This window comes from Chiloscyllium plagiosum, chromosome 18 (genome assembly GCF_004010195.1).
Source record: "Chiloscyllium plagiosum isolate BGI_BamShark_2017 chromosome 18, ASM401019v2, whole genome shotgun sequence".
In the NCBI taxonomy this organism is placed as follows: Eukaryota; Metazoa; Chordata; class Chondrichthyes; order Orectolobiformes; family Hemiscylliidae; genus Chiloscyllium; species Chiloscyllium plagiosum.
The window spans coordinates 6,762,345-6,784,175 of record NC_057727.1 but is presented as its reverse complement, the minus strand read 5'-3'; the positions used below and the strand labels follow the sequence as shown (position 1 = coordinate 6,784,175).

Below are 21,831 nucleotides of genomic sequence, written 5' to 3'. Positions count from 1 at the left end.
TCCCCCTCCAACCCCACCCTCCCTCCCCCCTCAAACTCCACCACCCACCCTCTCTCCTGAATTTGTCGTCAAGTTCCAGAAGGAACTGGTGGTTAGTTGACTTCCTCAGGAAGAGGCGGACACACTGGCTGCTGTTGTGGGGCTGGTTCACTTGCTCAGAGAGGGCTCCATGTCCTGTAGCTTCAGAGCTATTCAAATGGGCAGGAATACCGCTTGCCATCCATTGGGTGGCAGTGTGCTGTGACACCCACTTGGTCACTTTGATCTCTTTCCCATGTAGTCTGTCCCTCCTTACTCAAAGTCCTCTCCCCCCCCACCTCATCTCCTCCCTCTTCTGTCTCTCATTCCCATCCCCCCTCCATTCCCAAGATTCTGACGGGCGATACAGAAATGCACATTCTGCTCTTACCTCCTCTTTCTCACAGGTCTGTGGGAAGTAGATGAAGTAAGGCTGTTTCTCACCATTTTGCCTCTGCCACTCGTAGAAGCCATCAGCCAGCACCACACAGCGCTGTCCCTTCATAAAGGGGTCCTGCTGAAACACAGCCCACAATGGGTTACAGGCATTTTACACCCAACCCTATATAGCCAGCTTCAGACCACCCCGGATATTTTGTTCCATTCACAGGACGTTGTGTCGTCAGCTATAACAGCATTTATTACCCATCCCTAATTGCTAAAAGGGAAATTAAGAGCCAACCACATTGCTGTGGGTCTGGAGTCACATGTAGGCCAGGCCAGGTAAGGATGGCAGATTCCTTCCCTAAAGGACATTAGTGACTCAGTTTTTCAAACAATTGACAATGGATTCATGGTCATCATTAGACACTTAATTCCAAATTTAAGTGAATTCAAATACCACCATCTGCCATGGCTGGGTTCGAATTTGGGCCCCTGTTACCTGGGTCTCCGGATTAATCTCTCCTGCTAGTGTTAAGGGTTTAGATGGAGAGGAATTTGTTAAGTGTGTACAAGACAATTTTCTGATTCAGTATGTGGATGTACCTACTACAGAAGGTGCAAAACTTGACCGATTCTTGGGAAATAAGGCAGGGCAGGTGACTGAGGTGTCAGTGGGGGAGCACTGAGGCCGGCAACCATAATTCTATCCAAAATAGTGATGGAAAAGGATAGACCAGATCTAAAAGTTTAAGTTCTAAATCGGAGAAAGGCCAATTCTGACGGTATTAGGCAAGAACTTTCCAAAGGATGGAAGTAGGAAGGGCTTTTGCCTGAAACATTGATTTTTCCTGCTCCTCGGATGCTGCCTGACCTGCTGTGCTTTTCCAGGAAGAACATTAAAAAGCTGATTGGGGGCAGATAAAGGGACGGCTGGAAAATGGGAAGCCTTCAGAAAGGAGATAACGAGAGTCCAGAGAAAGTATATTCCTGTCAGGGTGAAAGGAAAGGCTGGTAGCTGTAGGGAATGCTGGATGACTAAAGAAATTGAGAGTTTGGTTAAGAAAAAGAAGGAAGCATGTGTCAGGTATAGACAGGATAGATCGAGTGAATCCTTAGAAGAGTATAAAGGCAGTAGGAGTATACTTAAGAGGGAAATCAGGAGGGCAAAAAAGGGACATGAGATAGCTTTAGCAAATAGAGTTAAGGAGAATTCAAAGGGTTTTACAAATACATCAAGGACAAAAGGGTATCTAAGGAGTGAATACAGCCTCTCAAAGATCAGCAAGGCAGCCTTTGTATGAAGCCGCAGGAGATGGGGAGATGCAGAGATGCTAAATGAGAATTTTGCATCAGTGTTTACTGTGAAAAAGGACATGGAGGATATAGAATGTAGGGAAATAGATGGTGACATCTTGAAAAATGTCCATAAAACAGAGGAGGAAGTGCTGGATGTCTTGAAATGCATAAAAGATGGACAGGACGTACATGTATTTGGAAAGGCAAGGACTGATTAGGGATAGTCAACATGGCTTTGTGTGTGGGAAATCATGTCTGACAAACTTAATTGAGTTTTTTGAAGAAACAAAGGATTGATGAGGGCAGAGTGATCTATATGGACTTCAGTAAGGCATTCAACAAGGTTCCCCATGGGAGACTGATTAGCAAGGTTCGATCTCATGGAATACAGGGAGAACTAGCCATTTGGATCCACTACTTTTCGCCATTTATATAAATGATTTGAATATGAGCACAAGAGATATAGTTAGTAAGTTTGCTGATGACACCAAAATTGGATGGGTAGTGGACAGCGAAGAGGGTTACCTCAGATTACAACGGGATCTTGATCAGATGGGCCAATTTAATTCAGATAAATGTGAGGTGCTGCATTTTGGGAAAGTAAATCTTAGCAGGACTTTTTCACTTAATGGTAAGGTCCGAGGGAGTGTTGCTGAACAAAGAGACCTTGGAGTGCAGGTTCATAGCTCCTTGAAAGTGGAATCACAGGTAGATAGGATAGTGAAGATGGTGTTTGGTATGCTTTCCTTTATTGGTCAGAGTATTGAGTACAGGAGTTGGGAGGTTATGTTGCAGCTGTACAGGACATTAGTTGGGCCACTTTTGGAATATTGTGTGCAATTCTGGTCTCCTTCCTATCGGAAAGATGTTGTGAAACTTGAAAAGGTTCAGAAAAGATTTATAAGGATGTTGCCAGGGTTGGAGGATTTGAGCTATAGGGAGAGGTTGAATAGGCTGGGGCTGTTTTCCCTGGAGCATCGGAGGCTGAGGGGTGACCTTATAAAATCATGATGGGCATGGATAGGATAAGTAGATAAATTTCCCTGGAGTGGGGGAGTCCAGAACTAGAGGGCATAGGTTTAGGGTGAGATGGGAAAGATCTAAAAGAGACCTCGGGGCCTAGTTTTCACGCAGAGGATGGCACTTGTATGGAATGAGCTGCCAGAGGAAGTGGAGGAGGCTGGTACAATTACAGCATTTAAAAGGCATTTGGATGGGTATATGAATAAGAAGGGTTTGGAGGGATATGGGCAAGGTGGTGGCAGGTGGAACTAGATTGGGTTGGGATATCTGGTCGGCATGGGTGAGTTGGACCCAAGGGTCTGTTTCTGTGCTGTATATCTCCATGACTCTATGCTCCTCAGATGCTGCCTGACTGGCTGTGCTTTTCCAGCACCATTAATCTAGACTCTGATTTCCAGCACCACACTCCTCAGCTCTGGATTGATAGTCTAGTGTGAATACCACTGGGCTGTTGCCTCCCCTTAAGATGTGCCTGAAATGCTCAACTCTTGGAATTGTGATGGTGCAGAAGGAGGCCCTTCAGCCAATCATGTGTACACTGGCACTCCGAATGAGCGATTCCCTCAGTGCTAGCCTCCTCACTTCTACCCTCAACCCCATGCATTCCTCCTTTTCAGAGAACCATCTATCTTCTCTCTTTCGATGCTTCACATGAATCTATCTCCACCTGGTTGAGTATTCCAGAGCCTCAGGTTAATATTCTGTGGAATTGGGTTTGATTCCCACGAGGGCAGATGGTGAAATTTGTGTTCAATAAAATCTAAGAAACTAGGCCAACGGTGACCATGTAACCATTGCCAATTGTCGACAAAACCATTGGTCCTATCCATAACGTTAGGAGAGGAAACCCTTAACTGGTCTGGCCTCCATGTGACTCCATACTGACAGCAATGGGATTGATTCTAAACTCTTTTCTAGACAGCCAGGGATGTATAATAAATGCTGACCTCATCAGCAACGCCCACATCTCCTAAGATCAGCTCCTTCTCTTCTGCATTCAGATTTACAAACAGACCTCACATACATTAGAGTTGATCTTTGTCTGCACCTTCTCTGTAGCTGTAACACTATATTCTGCCTTCTGTTCCATTACCCTGATGTACTTATGCAAGGTATGATTTGTCTGGTTAACACGTAAAACAATACTTTTCACTGTATTGCAGTACATGTGACAATAATAAATCAAACCAAATATGGGCGGCACGGTGGCACAATGGTTAGCACTGCTGCCTCACAGCGCCAGAGACCCGGGTTCAATTCCAGCCTCAGGCGACTCTGTGTGGAGTTTGCACATTCTCCCTGTGTCTGCGTGGGTTTCCTCCGGGTGCTCCAGTTTCCTCCCACAATCCAAAAACGCGCAGGTTAGGTGAATTGGCCATGCTAAATTGCCCGTAGTGTTAGGTGAAGGGGTAAATGTAGGGGTATGGGTGGGTCGCACTTCAGTGTGGCTCTCTGTGGACTTGTTGGGCCGAAGAGCCTGTTTCCACACTGTAAGTAATCTAAAGTAATCTAATAATATTGAATTAGAATCTGCCAGGATTCAAATCCACATCCCCAGAATTTGACAGATTTATCAAATTTGATTTCCTTTCACAAAACCATGTTTGTTGGTGTTAAGATCTCTGAAATATTAACTGACAGTTAGACTTGCCAAACCCTGATTGGTGCGGACTGAGGAGATGGTATCCAAGGCCAACTTTACCAACTCCCGAAAATTCCAGAGAGGGGGATATCAGACCTTAGACAATTACTGAATAATAGTGGGGTGGAGAAACACAGAAAATAGGAGGCGGCCATTCAGCCCTTCAAGCCTGCTGCGCCATTCAATAGGATCATAGCTGATTAGCCAACTCAGCAATTCCATTCCATATCCTTTGAATCTAAGAACTTTTTTCTAATATTCACTCATGGGATGAGGGTGTCACAGGCTAGGCCAGCGTTTACTGCCCATCCCTAATTGCCCAATTCAGAGTCAACTACATTGCTGTTGGTCTGGTGTCCCATGTAGGCCAGACCAGGTAAGGATGGCAGTTTCCTAAACCAGATGGATTTTTCAGACAATTGCCAATGGTTTTATGGTCATCATTAGAAGCTTAATTCCAGATTGTTATAGAATTCAAATTCCATCACTTGCCGTGGCAGGATTTGAACCCAGCTCCCCAGAACATTACGTGGGTTTCTGGACAAACGGTCCAGCAATAATACCATCAGCTCCACTGCCTTCTATATCTGTGACCTTCTTGAAAACTCCTGCTTGAATGGAAGGATGATCACTATGCACCGTACTTTACTGGCTGATAAGGATGTGGAGCTCAATACCATGAGGGACAATCAAGGAGAACAGCATAGATCTATCTCAGGCAGGCTGGATAAACACAAGGGAGGGGTCGGTGAGATGATGTGTGCAGTATTAGCACCAACCTCCCCTAAATATCCTGTTCCTCTACCATGTGCAAGTGTAAAAGTGGTATGACACCATGATGTTGATTTAGAGGGCTGTGTCACGGGACTAGTCATCTAGGGGCACAAGCTAATTATTTTTTATTCATTTATGGGATTATGGTCATCACTGGCTGAGTCAGCATTTATTTCAAAGGGTATATATTGCTCATTCCTAATTGTCCGGACTGCAGTGAAGAGTCAACCACATTGCTGTGGATCTGAAGTCACATGATGGCACATGTCCTTCCCAAAGCACATCTGGGAAGCTGGCAGAATTTAGGATTCAATTAATACGTCCGGAATTGTAAGCTAATGGAGACCATTAAAACGTGAATTGACTGATGTAAAAACTCAACTGGTTAACTAATAGTCAGAGTCATACAGCACGGAAACAGACCCTTCGGCCCAACCAGTCCACGCCGACCACAATCTCACTTGGCCTATTTCCATCCAAGTCTTTCCTATTCATGAATGTATTCAAATTTCTTTTGAACATTGTAACTGTAGCTGCATCTACCACATCCTCTGGATGTTCTTTCCACATCCAAATCACCCTCTGTGTAAAAAACGTTACCCCTCATGTTCCTCTTAAGTTTTTCTCCTCTCACCATAAAATATGGCAGCTAGTTTTGACCTCTCCACTCCAGGGAGAGCCTTAACATTCACCTTCAATCTGTGCCCACGATTTTATAAACCTCGACAAGGTCACCCGTCAACCTTCTACGCTCCAGTGAAAAAGGGACCAGTATTTCCAGTCTATTTAATAGCTCAAGCCCTCCATTCCCAGCACCATCGTGAATGTTTTCTGAAGACTCTGCAGCTTAATAATATCCTTCCTATAACAGGATAACCAGAACTGCGCACAGAAGAGGCCTCATCAAACGTTCTGTACAATCTCAGCATGACGTCCTGACTCCTATATCCAAAAGGTCTGAGCAATGAGTGCAAGTGTGCTAAACGTCTTCTTAACCATCCTGTCTACATGTGACGCAAATTTCAAAGAATTATGCACCTGAACCACCACCTGATGAAGCTAGTGTGCTTCCAAATCAACCTGTTGTGTGATTTTTAACTTTATATGTGAACCTGTCGGTCTCTCTGTTCTACAACACTACCCAGGGCTGCAGCATTAATTGTACAATTCCTATCATTGTTTGTTTCACCAAAATACAATACCTCACATTTATCCAAAGTAAACTCCATCTGCCACTCCTCAGCCCATTGACCCAATTGATGAAGATCTCATTGCAGTCTTAGATCACCTTCTTCACCCTCCACTACAGCACCAATTAAGGAAAGTTACTGACAGGGCCTTCACTAACATCCTCTTGAAGCTGGACGGCTGTTAGCATGTGCAGCCGCCCTGATGGTCTGCGTATTGATCACAGAATCAACATGTGGTTCCCAACATTACTACCAGACACAATCCTCGGAGACCCACACACCCGGGAAGAAAATTAGAGAGGATACCGATCTATAGGTGACTGCTGCCACTCGTCAAAGGATCGAGAATAAGAGGGCACAGGGTTATAGTGACCTACAAAAGAAACAATGGTGATGTGAGAATAATCTTTCTCACAGTGAGTAGTTAGGGTTCTGGAATGCACTTCCTGTGAATGCGGTGGAGGGCATGTTCGATTGAAGCGTTCAAGGGCTTTATTAGTTGGATGGAAATGGTGTGCAAAGGAATGCGCAAAAAGCAGGAAATTAGCAATGGTGATGATGCTCGATTGAAGTACCAGAGCAGGTATGACGGACTGAATGATCTCCTTCTGTGCTAGTAACATGGTTGACTCTTATATGCACAAAATGGTGAAGTAAGCCGTTTTACTTCCAGAGTATTTAGGGTCGGGTAATAAATGTCGGTACAGCCCAATGGCATCCACGTTTCAGGGAAGATCGGGGTAGAATGCTTTGGTAGTGGTAGGGGGATGTAATCAGAGTGCTTCGTGAAGATCGAACCTTGTACGAGTTCTTGTGCAGCATCCCGTCACTGCGGCAGTTACTGGTGTTGTACAGCATTTTGGAAGGATCGCTCTCTCTGAACCAGGAGGGAATAAGACCCCACCGCATGGCCGCTAGGAGCTGCTCAGTACTGTCTGCATCCTGTCAACACAAACAGAAAGACCAATCAGTCAACCAACACCAAAAATAAATATAGATATACTCCACAACCACCTGATGAAGGAGCAGCGCTCCGGAGGATAGTGCTTCTGAATAAACCTGTTGGACTATAACCTGGTGTTGTGATTTTTTTTTAAAACTTTGTACACCCCAGTCCAACACCTGCACCTCCAAATCAAATATAGATATGGCCGTTCCCTCCCTCGACCTTGTGCTCAGTCCCTGTCCCACGGCAATTCCTGTTGGAAAATAGCCAAAACGTGAACACAGTGATTACATTCAGCTGCGGTGTCCCGACAGCCACACTCCAAACATGCAATTTAAATGGGATACATGCTGCAGTGCAGCCTGCACTTGTACAGGCCTAGTCATCTTCCGCCTAGGAACCCTCCAACCACAAGGGATGAACTCGGATTTCACCAGTTTCCTCATTTCCCCTCCCCCCACCTTGTCTCAGTCAAATCCATCGAATTCAGCACCGCCTTCCTAACCTGCAATCTTCTTCCTGACCTCTCCGCCCCCACCCCAGTCTGACCTATCACCCTCACCTTGACCTCTTTCCACCTATCACATTTCCGACGCCCCTCCACCAAGTCCCTCCTCCCTACCTTTTATCTTAGCCTGCTAGACAAACTTTCCTCATTCCTGAAGAAGGGCTTATGCCCGAAACGTCGATTCTCCTGTTCCCTGGATGCTGCCTGACCTGCTGCGCTTTTCCAGCAACACATTTTCAGTTAAAGAAACCCCATCTGGTTTCACCTACATCCTGTGGGAAAGGAAATCTGTTCCATTTGTGATTCCAGATTCCCAGCATTTTTTAAAATTAATTAACGAGACGTGGGTGATGCTGGCTAGGCCACCATTTATTGTCCATCCCTCGTTGCCCAGAGGGCAGTTAAGAGCAAAGCACATTGCCATGACTCTGGACTCATGTGGCTCAGTAGTTAGCACTGCAGCCTCACAGCACCAAGTTCCCAGGTTCAATTCCAGCCTCAGGCGACTATGTGGAGTTTGCAAATTCTCCCCGTGTCTGTGTGGGTTTCCTCCCACTAATCAAAGATGTGCAGGCCAGATGAATTGCCCATAGTGTTAGGTGCATTAGTCAGAGGGAAATGGGTCTGGGTGGGTCACTCTTCAAAGGGTCAGTGTTGACTGGTTGGGCCAAAGGGCCTGTTTCCACACTGTAGGGAATCTAACCTAATCATATAGACCAGACCAGAGAAGGGCAGCAGATTTCCTACACAGAGATTTGGTTGCCCTAACTCAAGATCTTTTTCAGGTTAACACACAAGTTCAGCTGGCAGCTATGAAGGCAAATGCAATGTTAGCATTCACTTTGACAGGGCTAGAATACAAGAGCAGGGATGTACTGCTGCCAAAGCTGCTGAGTATTTTTGATTTCTTCTGCATTTATTTCGGACTTCCAGTATCTGCAGTATGTTGCTTTCTGTGGTTGTGTTAATTGTATTCACTCCGTAATAGGTGATCTAGCCCCATTTGCCTGTGTTTCGCATGTATCGTTCGAAACCTTTCCTATTCATATACCCATCCAAATGCCTTGTTGTCATTGTACCTGCACTTCCTCTGGCAGCTCATTCCATGCACACATCACCCTCTGTGTGAAAAACATACCTCTTTAGGTCCCTTTTAAGTCCTTCCCCTCTCACCTTAAAGCTTTACCCTCGAGTTTTAGACTCCCCTACCCTAAGGAAAAGACCTTGGCTATCCATCTTATTTATGACCCCCATGATTTTATAAATCACTGATGCTCCAGGGCAAAGGTTCCCAGCCTTTCCTTATAACTCAAACCCTCCAGACCCCGTGACATATTTGTAAGCTTTTCTGCACTCTTTCTAATTTAGCAATAGCTTTTCTATAGCAAACACAGTTGTACACAGTATTCCAAAAGTGGCCTCACCAATATCTTGTACAGTTGTCACATGACGCCTCAATTCCTATATTCACTGCTCTGATAATGACGGGAACAGTCTCTTTTTTTCCTTAAACATCAAAGTCACACCAAACAGAACCGAATTGATTCTTCTGCCTAGATCAACCCTGGCTGACTGAATCGTCCTCAACATGAGCTTTCACAACTTTCTATCTGACAAAATGCTCCCAGCCAATGTTACTATTGGACAAGTCAGATCCCAGCATGAAATCCAGCTTATCATTAAACCAAGAAACTGCAACTGCAGAATATCTGAATCCAACACAGAGAATGCTGGGGAAGCTCAGCAGCATCAGTGGGGCAGAAACAGTGAGTTTCTTCAGCACTTTTTCTCTGTTTGTTTTCCAAGGCCTTGAATGACTCTTTTCTTCATAATTTAATCTAACAGTCCTTCACTGTAACATAAGCACATAAGGCTGCAGAACTGGCTTTTACAACAAAACAGAACTTTATCACAAAAAATGTTGTTAAAAAAAAATGAATCAAACTATCTGAAAATTTCAAGAGCACACAGCTAAAGCAAAATCCCATTTACTCCCCAACACTATCACTTTACAGTTAACAAAATCCATAGATTATTTTCTTCCTTGTCCAATCTACAGGCTTGACTTAATTTTTTTTTAGTTCCTGATCTGAGAAGCCCATTGTCGTTAACAGATACACAGCCAAGAGCTTAGACTTTCTCTGCAGTGAAATAACCAAACACCTCTGGTCTGGACATTTCACAAGTTAGACTCTTTCACTGAGGTAACTTATTCCCTTCACTGCTCTGAACAATCTCATTTTGTTGGAGAGACCATACTTGCTTCTGACCCCAGTCAGGTCACATTTAAACAACACCTGAAAGCATTCAAGTCGAATCATTTTTTAAAAGGCTGCTCATCCTGTACTCTGCTCCTTGGATACTGCCTGACCTGATGCACTTTTCCAGCACCACTTTAATCTAGACTCTACATCCTTTACAGTGCTTGAGCTCATAGCTTTATGTTTTCTCTCTCCTTTCTTAAACCGCCCCTTGATATAAACAAACTTCCATTAACATTCCAGGTGTTTTTGAAGTCATGTGGGCAGCACGGTGGCACAGTGGTTAGTACTGCTGCATCACAGACCCAGAGATCCGGGTTCAATTCCCACCTCAGGCGACTGTGTGGAGTTTGCACATTCTCCCCGTGTCTACGTGGGTTTCCTCCGGGTGCTCCGGTTTCCTCCCACTGTCTAAAAATGTGCAGGTTAGGTGAATTGGCCATGCTAAATTGCCCGTAGTGTGAGTTGAAGGGGTAAATGTAGGGGAATGGGTCTGGGTGGGTTGCACTTCAGCGGGTCAATGGGGACTTGTTGGGCCGAAGGGCCTGTTTCCACACTAAGTAATCTAATCTAATCATGCAATCTCTTGACACATAGCCGATCATGGTTCCCTGAAAGGCTGACCCAGTTAATATTAAACCACTTGACAGGAAAAAAAAGCAGCCGCAAGTTTGAAATCTAAATGCGCAAAAATCAGTAGTGGAGGCTGGTACAATTACATCATTTAAAAGGCATCTGGATAGGTGTATGAATAGGAAGGGTTGAGGGATATGGGCCAAATGTTGGCAAATGGGAATAGATTAATTTAGGATATCTGGTCAGACCATGGGAGGAAACCAGAGCACCCAAAGGAAACCCACGCAGACATGGGGAGAATGTACGAACGCCACACAGACAATAGCCTGAGGGTGGAATCGAACCAAAGTCCCTGGTACTGCGAGGCAGCAGCGCTAACCACTGAGCCACCGATCTTTAACATACTCAAAAGACCCAGCTTCTTTGGCCCACAGTCGTAGAGAACTCCAAGATTCACAACCTTCTCAGTAAAGACAATAAAATTCTCCTCATCTCAGGGCCGAAGCATCATTCCCCTTATTTTAAATTGCACCCCCTGGTTTTAGACTTCTCCACCAACGGAACAGTTTCATTGGGTTTCCTCTGAGTGCACAGTTTCCTCCCACAGTCCAAAAATTTGCAGGTTAGCTGGATTGGCCGTGCTTAAACATTTCACCTGTATCTACCCCTCTCAGTATTTTAAAATCTAAGGTAGTTTCACTGCTGAGACTAGCTCTGCATACTAGGAGAAAGGGAGGACGGCAGATGCTGGAGATCAGAGTCGAGAGTGTGGCGCTGGAAAAGCACAGCAGGCCAGGCAGCATCTGAGGAGCAGGAGAATCGACGTTTCGGGCATAAGCCCTTCATTAAGAATAATGCCCGAAACTTCGATTCTCCTGCCCCTCAGATGCTGCCTGACCTGCTGTGCTTTTCCAGCCCCACACCCTAGACTCTAACTCTGCAAGCTCCAGATTTATCTATTTAATTTAGCTGTCTTGGTGAGATTTGAACACATGTCCCCAGTTTGGGCTTTTGAATTAAAGTGACTTTTCCTCTACACCATGACATTGAAAAGCAAAGTTATCTGAACCATAAGATGCATAAACAGGAGCAAGATAAACCAACGAGGGGAATTACTTTGTGGAAGTGCTTTCTGGACACCAGCACCGGGCAGTGGGAATGTGGGCTTTTGTTGAACGAAGGCTTGTACTTATTGCGGTCCCCATCTCTCCAGTCTGGGTCCCTCCTCCTCCCTCTCCCATCTCGATAGGCACACGCACGTCTGATCTGCTCAGCTGCCAGCGAGCATGCAGTACGCCCACACATCGCTGCGAGATGGTCTCGGTACAAATCCTTAGATGCTACACCTGCAAAAGAAATGATAACACAGTGAAGGATGTAGTCGTGATTAAGGCTATGGATTAGAAATCCATTAGGGTCATCCCATTGAATGTATGAATTCTGCCAAGTGCCGATCTCCAGCACTGTCACTTTTTGGTGGCACAGTGGTTAGCACTGCTGCCTCACAGCGCCAGGAACCCGGGTGTGACTGTCTTTGTGGAGTTTGCACATTCTCCTTGTGTCTGCGTGGGTGTCCTCTGGGTGCTCCAGTTTCCCCCCACACTTAAAAAGATGTGTAGGTCAGGTGGATTCACCATGGGAAATTGTCACATAGTAAAGAGGGATGTGCAGGTTAAGTGGATGAGCCATGGGATATGCAGGGATAGGGCAGGATGCTCTTTGGATGGTCAGTGTGGACTCAATGGGCCAAGTGGCCTGCTGCCAACTAGGGATTCTATGATTCTTTAAACAGTGTTCAGCTCGTGTAATGGCACAGGGTGATTTCAGACTCATCTCAAAAATTCAAACCTTTTCATAATGTTACCTTGAGCCCTTTGCGACTACTGGCTGATAACCCAGTTATATCCATCGAACAGCCTCCCCACCCCAATGAACCTTCCAGTAACAAACAATTGAGGGGGGTTCACTCCAATCAAGATGCTGAGAGCGCTCTGACCGGAAAAGGAGATTATGCGGTTTCTTGATTCCCAATGACCACAGAGTCCACCAGAACCAAGGGTCAGAGACTAACAATACTGGGTAAGCCATGTAGGATTGAGATGAGGAGAAATATCTTCATCCAGTGAGGGGGCTGGCTGAGCAAGTCTCTGCCACAGAAAGTGGTTAAGGCCAAAACATTGAATGTTTTCAAGGAAGAGTTAGATATAGTTTTCTTGGAATGGCAAATTTGGAAAGGGGGGGGGGGGGAAAGAAAAAGATATTAATGTTCTAAACAAAATTCAGAGAAAATTACAAAAAGGCAAATGATTTAGTAATCAGTGAGAAACCTTCCCACACCTTTTCCAACCAGGAAAACGCCCTGAAAAATGACAAGACTGGACAGTTTGTATTGATGGACTTTGTTTAATCCTCCCTGCCATTAACCACACACCATCCCATTCCCCCCATTGTCTCTCTACGCGTCACTTGTACATGAGTTTGGGTAGCTCAGTTGGCTGGATGGCTGGTTTGTGATACAGAGCGATACTAAAAGTGTAGGTTCAATTCCTGCACCAAGTATTACCATGTAATACACAACTTCTCAAACTCCCACCTCATCTGAGGAAGTGATCCTCAGTTTAAACCACCAACAGCTGTCTCTCTATAATGAGAGACTGGTCTAAGGCTTGGTAGGAATATGGAAACTTAACTTTGTACATAAACGTAGGGACATGGTAATGGTGCTACGATAATATCATTGGATTAGTATTGCAGAACTCCAGGATAATGTTGCAGGGACATGGGTTGGACTGGCACATAGCGAAAACTGAAGTCAATAAAACAAAATCTGGAATTACAGGATGACCTAATGGTGATCTCTGTTGTTGCTGTAAAATTCCACTTTGTTCACTAATGCCCTTCAGTGAAAGAAATCTCTCCTTACCCGCCGTGACCCATAGTGACGTGACTGATGCTGAACTTTCCCCGGAATTGGTCCAACAAGCCAATTAGGGTCGGGCAGTAAAAACTGGCCCACACACCAATGCCCACATCCTACGAACAATTTTTAAAAAAACTTATAAAGAGGACTAGAATAAAAGTGACAGCAGACAAAACTATGGGCCTAGTTCGTGCAAGTGGGCCTATTGTGGGTAGTGATATATTTTTGATAATACAAATGCGATGGAACAAAGAGCCTTTTCTGCACTGTGAAAGACGCAGCAGAAATATATTTTTTTAAGATAGCGAGAAAGGCAGCTAAGATGTTCAAGAAGAGGTCATAGGTGAGACGTTGGATTGTGTTGAGCAATGTTGATGCTGAAGGGTGACCTTATAGAGATTTATAAAATCAAGACGGGCATGGATTGGATGAAGAGCGAAGGTCTTTTTCCCAGGGTAGGAAAGTCTAAAAATAGAGGACATAGGTTAAGGCTGAGAGGGGAAAGATATAAAAGGGACCCAAAGAGCAACTTTTTCACACAGAGGATGGTGTATGTATGGAATGAGCTGCCAGAGGAAGTGGTGGAAGCTGATACAACAACAGCATTTAAAAAGCATGTATAGGAAGGGTTTAGAGGGATATGGGCCAAGTGCTGGCAAATGGGACTAGGTCAGATTGGGATGTCTGGTTGGTGCAGACAAGTTGAACTGAAGGGATGCCCGAAACGTCGATTCTCTTGCTCCTTGGATGCTGCTTGACCTGCTGCGCTTTTCCAGCACCACATTTTCAGCTCAATAAAGCCTTCAACAGTGTAGGCCGTGAGGCCTGGAATTCCCATCCTAAACTTGCCCTTCCTCTCCATCACACACACTGTCCACCTTTAAAAGCCTGCTTAAGGTCTACTTCACTGAATCAATCGTTTGGGCACCTGGTCTGCATCCCACATTCGGGGTCTCTGAAATTTTTCTTTTGTCTGATTTTGCTCCAGGGAAGAAACTGGTGATCTTCCAAGACATTATACAAATGCAAACTCTTGTTTTAAACTGGTTGAACAACCGTTTTACTCTTGCTTTTGAGTCAGTAAATTGCATAGTTTTAGCTAGTTAAAACAAACCAGCGTGGCACACATATCTAAAGTGTCTGTCCTACTAAAAGATGTATCATTCTGCCACCTTCAGTCAGATTGGAACAATTCAATAATTTCCTGTTCTCTGTCCGATGGGAGGGGGCCTATTAAACACTCCCACCAGCGTTTTCTGACCAGAGATCTCTCCACCCATTACCCAGTTCCTGACCTCCGAGCAGAGATCCTTCCTCACGTCCTTCTGCCATGCTTTATTCTCACGGCCAGCCCTCTTCCTATGTCATTTCGTCCAGCTTTTTTGGAATACTGTATACCCTAGAAGATTAATTTTCCATCTTGTGTCACCTTGAAACTATGTCTCAGTAATGGCGTTTAAATCTAAATCTCTCAATATTTATGTCACAGAATTTGTAGAAGGTGGACATTTAGATTAGATTAAATTAGATTACTTATCAGTGTGGAAACAGGCCCTTCGGCCCAACAAGTTCACACCGACCCGCCAAAGCACAACCAACCCAGACCCATTTCCCTACATTGACCCTTTCACCTAACACTACGGGCAATTTAGTATGGCCAATTCACCTGACCTGCACATTTTTGGACTGTGGGAGGAAACCAGAGCACCCAGAGGAAACCCACACAGACACGGGGAGAATGTGCAAACTCCACACAGTTGGTCACCTGAGGCAGGAATTGAACCTGGGACCCTGGCGCTGTGAGGCAGCAGTGCTAACCACTGAGCCACCGTGCCACCCAGGCCTGTCGCAACTGCACAGAATCTATTATCTAATGCTAGTCTCTTCCCTATATCCCTGCACACCATTTCCATTCAAATAACCATCTAATACCCCTTGAGTGCCTTAATCGAAACTACCTCCGCTACATTTCCAGGCGGTGCATTCCACACACTAATTACTTGCTGGGTGAGAAAGCTTTATCACACACTACTCTCGCTTACCTTGCACATTACTTTAAATCTATGCCCGTTTTTCTAACTGTGAACAGCTTCTCCCGATCTCCTCGGTCCAGTCCACTGACGATTTTAAAAACCTGTTAAATATTCTTCACTCCAGGAGAACAGTCATGACTCGACAACCAAGCTCAACGTCACCTCTTTGTGCTGGTATCCTATGCCCCTGTTAATAAAGCCAAGAACACTATATGCTTTATTACATGTTGCTTCCACCTGCCTTGCCACCTTCAATAATCTGCACACATAGGACCTGCACCGCCTTCAGAATTGTACTCCTGATTTAAGGGTGTAAGAACCAGGAGCAGGAGCAGGAGTAGTCTGTCTGGCCCCTCGAGCTTGCTCCACCATTCAATAATATCATGGCTGATCTGTTCATGGCTTCCACCTGCCCTCTCACCGTAACCCTTAATTCCTTTACTCCATCTTTGCCTTAAAAATATTCAATGAGGTAAATTTTCTGACGTATTTCAGTGTTCTTCCTGGCAAAGTGCATCACCTCACACTTCGCTGCATGCAATCTTACCTGCCCATTCCACCAACTTCAGAGACTTTTGGAGAACCACACTGTTCTTCTCACAATCTACCACTCTCCCGAGATTTGTGTAATAAGGAAAGCTCAACAACATCTCTACTTTCTCAGGAGGATACAGAAATTCACTATTACCAATTTTCATAGATGCACCATAGAAAGCATCCTATCCAGATGCATCACAGCAATTGTCCTTCGGAGGATTGCAAGACAACACGCAGAGTTGCGAACACAGCCCAGTCTATCACACAAACCAGCCTTCCATCCACTGACTCAGTGTACACTTCCCGCTACCTCGGGAAAGCTACCAACATCAAAAACCCCTCTCACCCTGGTATTACTCTCATCCACCCTCCTCCATCAGGCAGAAGATACAAAAGTTTGAATACACGAACAAACAGATTCAAGAACAACTTCCTCCTCAGTTATCAGACTTTAGAACTGATCTCTCAAAGGTTATTCTGATCTCTCTGCAGCTGTAACACTGTATTCTGCACTCTATTCTGCTCCCCTGGTGCACTTTGTATGGTATAATCTGCCTGTCCAACACGCAAAACACTTTTCACTATATCTCGGTACGTGACAAGAATCAATCAATAATCTCTAACATCACTGGAATGCCACTCCAATAGAGCAGCGCTGTTTTCTGCACTCCCTCCCTACAAGGTACTGGTGTCAGTACCCCATTTACAGTAACCCCACTGTCCTTACACCACTCTTTGGACTGGGTGTTTATTCTCTCCACCCTCCTTGATCCCATCCATAGTCATTGGTGACTAGGGAAACAATCTGGAATGATACACGGTGGCTCAGTAGTCAGCACCGCTGCCTCACAGCACCAGAGACCCAGGTTCGATTCCACCCCCAGGCAACCGTGTGTGGAATCTGCGCATTGTTCCTGTGCCTTCGGGTGCTCCGATTTCCTCCCACAGTCCAAAGAGGTGCCCGTTAGATGGACTCCCCGTGGGAAAAGCAGGGTTACAGGGATGGGGTAGGTGGGTTAGGGTCAGCATGGCCTCCTTTCACACCATAGGGATTCTATGATTACTTTTTAAATGTCCTACCGTTAGATATGGGCCCTAATTCTTCAAACTCTCTCAACTAGAAGCAAGAATGATGTTCTGCCATGTCATTGGTTCCTGCCTGGTCCACCGTAATGGCTTCTCTGTGTTGATAACCAGAGGGAGTGAGGGTAAATGGTAGGAGGTTCACACTGGGATTCGAAGGGACGCTGTATCACCCAGACAGTGCCTGAAGCTCACTGCCCATAAGGCTACTGCAGACCTAAACCCCTGTAACATGTAAATAATTGGGTACATACCTGGAATTGCTGGAAACTACCAGGCTACAGAGCAGGAACTGGAAAGGGGAATATGACTGGACGAAGAGCTGTTGACTGCACAGGCTGAATGGCCCCTTTCTGGGTTCCTAACTTTTACGATTTCAGTTGCAGGACACGAGATTTTTTTTTGACATGAAGTAGGCGGATTTTGGCCGTTAGAAAACGCACCTACAGAAGCTCTGAGCTACACAGCTGTGGAAAGTTCTAGCTGTGATTTCCGGACTCTGCACCGCAGAGACAGCTGGTGTCAACCATGTGGGGATAGGGCTGCAATATTTGGCCTCAGTGACTTCCTTATTTGGAGGAGGAGGAGCCCATTCCTGGTACTCCCAAGTGAATCCAGATTGATGTACGCACATTGGGTGAGAACAGGATGGGGTTTGGCAATGACAGTGAAGATTATAACAGCAAATGCATGGCAAATTATTTTGAGCATCTGAGTTCGTTGCACGAATCGCTACCTACAGTAGAGGGGAAATCCTGCAACAAATATAATGACAGCAGTCAGAATGAAACTAGCAATTTACAAATTATTTTGCACAATACCAGAGATGATTATTTGTTAAAACACTGATTACTCAGTGCAATTATTTGGTGATTTTCTTTAAGGAGAACATATTTCTAACAGCTGAAATGCACACAAAGGATATTTAACATCCCCAAAATGTGAGACAGACAGTGGTTGCAACTTTACATCAAGTTGCACGCTTTCTTTGTGTGTCATAACCAAACTCACTCAACAGCTCGTGTCTCGAGGCTGGGTCAAACAAATACCAACAACTTTTCAATAATGACAAATGTTAAGGGAAAAACAAAACTACCTTTTGAAAGTCAATTGCTCCTTAGTCCCTTTTCAAATACAAATTATTGATAAGTGAATTAAAAGTGAAAGTCAAGATATATAAATCACCAATCCTTCATAAAAATGAAAAATTATTTATGTAGCCCATTTACTACCAATATGACAGCTCAAGGCCACTCGCAGGAACAAAATATGACAGAGCTACATTAGGAGAGGTGGTCAGCTCTGCTCTCTCTCCATAGTTGCTGCCACCTCTTTTGAGTTTCTCCAGCAATTTTTGTTGTTTATAACTTAACAAGTCAGCTCCTTTTTCAGAACTAGATCAGAGCACCTTAAGGTTTTTCATCCACCCCTCACTGGTAGATACCTCCTGAAAATAATCATAACAAAGCTCAGCATTCCTGGCTCGGTGGGGGGGGGGGGGGGGGGGGGTGCAGGGGCGAAAGAGCTGAGAGAGTGGCATAGAGTACAATAGGTCAGTGGGGAAGGAGATGAAGGTGATAGGTCAGGGAGGAGAGGGTGGAGTGGATAGGTGGAAAAGGAGATAGGCAGGTAGGACAAGTCCGGACAAGTCATGGGGACAGTGCTGAGCTGGAAGTTTGGAACTAGGGTGAGGTGGGGGAAGGGGAAATGAGGAAACTGTTGAAGTCCACATTGATGCCCTGGGGTTGAAGTGTTCCGAGGCGGAAGATGAGGTGTTCTTCCTCCAGGCGTCTGGTGGTGAGGGAGCGGCAGTGAAGGAGGCCCAGGACCTCCAGGTCCTCGGCAGAGTGGGAGGGGGAGTTGAAACGTTGGGCCACGGGGCGGTGTGGTTGGTTGGTGCAGGTGTCTCGGAGATGTTCCCTAAAGCGCTCTGCTAGGAGGCGTCCAGTCTCCCCAATGTAGAGGAGACCGCATCGGGAGCAATGGATGCAATAAATGATATTAATGGATGTGCAAGTAAAACTTTGATGGATGTGGACCTCAGTCTCTGAGAGAGCCTCTCACAGACTCCCCCTCGCTGCCCTTTACGTGGCCATTTGTCTGGCACAGAGCTACATTAGTAAATATAGGGTCAAAACTTTTAAAGTCAGGGAGGCAGATTCAAAATGAGGAGAGTTGGGGAGGGGCATGGGAAAGTCGGAAAGAAATCCGGTGCTGTGATCCTGAACGTTCCTCCACATAGCTCAGGGCCACTTAAATCTTTCCCTGCCTTCCCCTCAGCGCTGAATACCTGCTGAAGATAACAGGGATGGACAAGGACCTGGGCCAGGAGGGCACAGGCCAGGCCGACAGGAAGGGAAGAAGGAAAGCAACCTCCCTGAGGGAGCCTTCTCTCTCTCTCTCTCTCTCTCTCCTGAGCCAGACGTTCCTAGCCGCCACCTTTGACCTTTACCTGGCCATTTGGATACATGATTGGATACAATACCGAATTGTTACATTCCCCACACAGTGACGTACCTCAGCGCCCGCCGTCACATTGTATCCAGCGCACGCGCCACCCGCACTTTAAAAGGGCGGGGACTGACCAAACGTCATGACGCTCGGAACCCCGCCCCTTAAGGGCATGGCTCCGCCCAGCCGCCATGCTGTTGAGGGCTGGCCCTTTGGCCACTAGAGGCTGGAAATGGGCCCCATCACTCCCTCAATGACTGGATCTCCCCTTCCCCACCCCAGGCCCTCTGCATTTCCCTTCTCCCCCAGCCTCTCCCACTTGAATTTATTTGAAATCGCATGGCACCGGGTTATAGTCCAACAGGTTTTATTTGAAAACACACCAGCTTTCGGAGCATTGCTCCTTTGTCAGGTGTACCTGGCAGTGCTCCGAAAGCTGGTGTCATTTCAAATAAACCTGTTGGATTATAACCTGGTGTCGTATGAGTTCTGACTTTGTCCATCCCAGTCCAACACGGGCACCTCCACACCGAGGAAGCGAGAAGCAAGAAGAGCTGACAAAGGAATTTAATGGAGTGGAGGTGCCGGTGTGGGACTGGGGTGGGCAAGGTCAGAAGTCACACGACACCGGGTTATAGTCCAACAGGCTTCTTTGAAATCACAAGATTTTGGACCACTGCCAGGTTCACCTGAGGAAGCTCGTTGGAGAATCCCTGCAGTGTGGAAACAAAACATTTGGCCCAGCACAAACCCACCAAAGGGTATCCTACCAGACACATTCCCCCTGAATACTATGGGTAACTTAGCATGGCCAGTTCACGCTAACCTGCACATCTTTGGACTGTGAGAGAAAACCCGCACAGATAGAGGGAGAATGTGCAAACTCCACACACACACACACACACAGTTGAACCCAGGTCCCTGGTGCTGTGAGGCAGCTGTGCTAACCAATGAGCCACTGTGTGATACCAGGTAAACCAGTTGGACTATAACCTAGTGTCGTGTGACTTCTGACTTTGACTCTTCCTCAGTGGTCATCATGGCGCAGAAACAATAAATACTGGAGGTCGCAGCGGGTCAGACAGCATCCATGAAGAGAGAGGAAGCTAACATTTCAAATCGAGATCATGGCACAGACCATTTGGCCTGTTGTCATTGTGCTGGCCTTCCCAATTCTATCGGTGGCATTTCCCCATGGAACAAAATTTACTCAAGAACCCCACAAAGAGAAGGAGAATTTGACCAAGAAATTAAATCACTGAAACGAAAACGTAAAGATTTAAGAAAAGTGTGAAGCCAGTGATGTCCACATCCCGAAGGAATAAAACCAAATACAGGTCGTTCTGCTATAACACGCGTTTCGTCAGCGCAAATTTGCTGTAATATGATTGACGAACTGGGGACGCAGTTTTGAAACTGTGAACTTTTAAAACCTGTGCTGGCTGTAACGCAATTACATCGCGAACAGTTTATACACTGATTCTAAAGCGCGATTTTTCTATAACACGGGGTTGCACAAGAACACAACCATCACATTACAGAACTGACTGTAACCGTCTAATTCTCTCTTGAGTGTCTGAATTGAACCTGCTTCCACTGAACTTTGTGACCCATGACTGGCTGTGTGAAAACGCTTTTTCTTCTATCAGTTATTGTTTAACTAATTGCTATAAATCTGTTAACTCCCATTCTCAATCCTTCCACAAGTGGAATCATTTTCTCCCTATCTACTCCATGCAGACCACTCATGATTTTGAACACTTCTGCTCAGGAGTAAAATCCCAGCTTGTTTAATAAGCAAAATGCCTCATCACCGGGACCGTTCTTGTAAGCCATTTCTGCACTTACTTCAATGCCTTTCATTCATCATAAACTGTAGTGCCCATCCCTGGATGCATGACTTTAGCTAAGCCAGACCAGTGACTTCCTTGATCTTGTGCTCTATGCCTTGATTGCCCAAACCGAGTTGTGAACATGATTCGTTCATGATTCTGTTCGCAAGTCGATTTGTACGCAAGTCGGAATGGAATGCAAGACAACATAAAATAGCCGTTTGTTAGTACAGGCAAAATTCATATGTCAGATGTTTAAAATTACACCCCTATATGGGATTGCGTTCGTAAGTATGAGCATTCATGAGTTGGACTTTCATAAATCAGGACTCCTATGTCTGAATAGCTAATACTGTA

The 21,831-nt window shown here is 45.5% G+C and overlaps 1 protein-coding gene across 5 annotated transcripts in view; it reads right to left on the bottom strand.

The window, feature by feature from the left end:
• hmces (5-hydroxymethylcytosine binding, ES cell specific) overlaps positions 1-19,811 on the bottom strand; it is a 33,098-nt gene extending 13,287 nt beyond the window's left edge. Inside the window, exons 1-4 of one of the 5 annotated variants that reach the window (XM_043707615.1) lie at positions 19,709-19,811; positions 11,735-11,964; positions 7,126-7,269; positions 410-532 (exon numbers count right to left, since the gene is read on the bottom strand). In XM_043707615.1, the coding sequence (XP_043563550.1) occupies positions 410-532; positions 7,126-7,269; positions 11,735-11,923 (456 nt within the window). In that variant the 5' untranslated portion in view covers positions 11,924-11,964; positions 19,709-19,811. Of the gene's footprint in view, positions 1-409; positions 533-7,125; positions 7,270-11,734; positions 11,965-12,614; positions 12,740-15,580; positions 15,746-17,445; positions 17,947-19,481; positions 19,572-19,708 lie in introns of those variants that run through there. The other 4 variants (XM_043707619.1, XM_043707616.1, XM_043707618.1 and 1 more) reach the window with 4 other exon arrangements.
• Between the last annotated feature and the right edge of the window lie 2,020 nt (positions 19,812-21,831).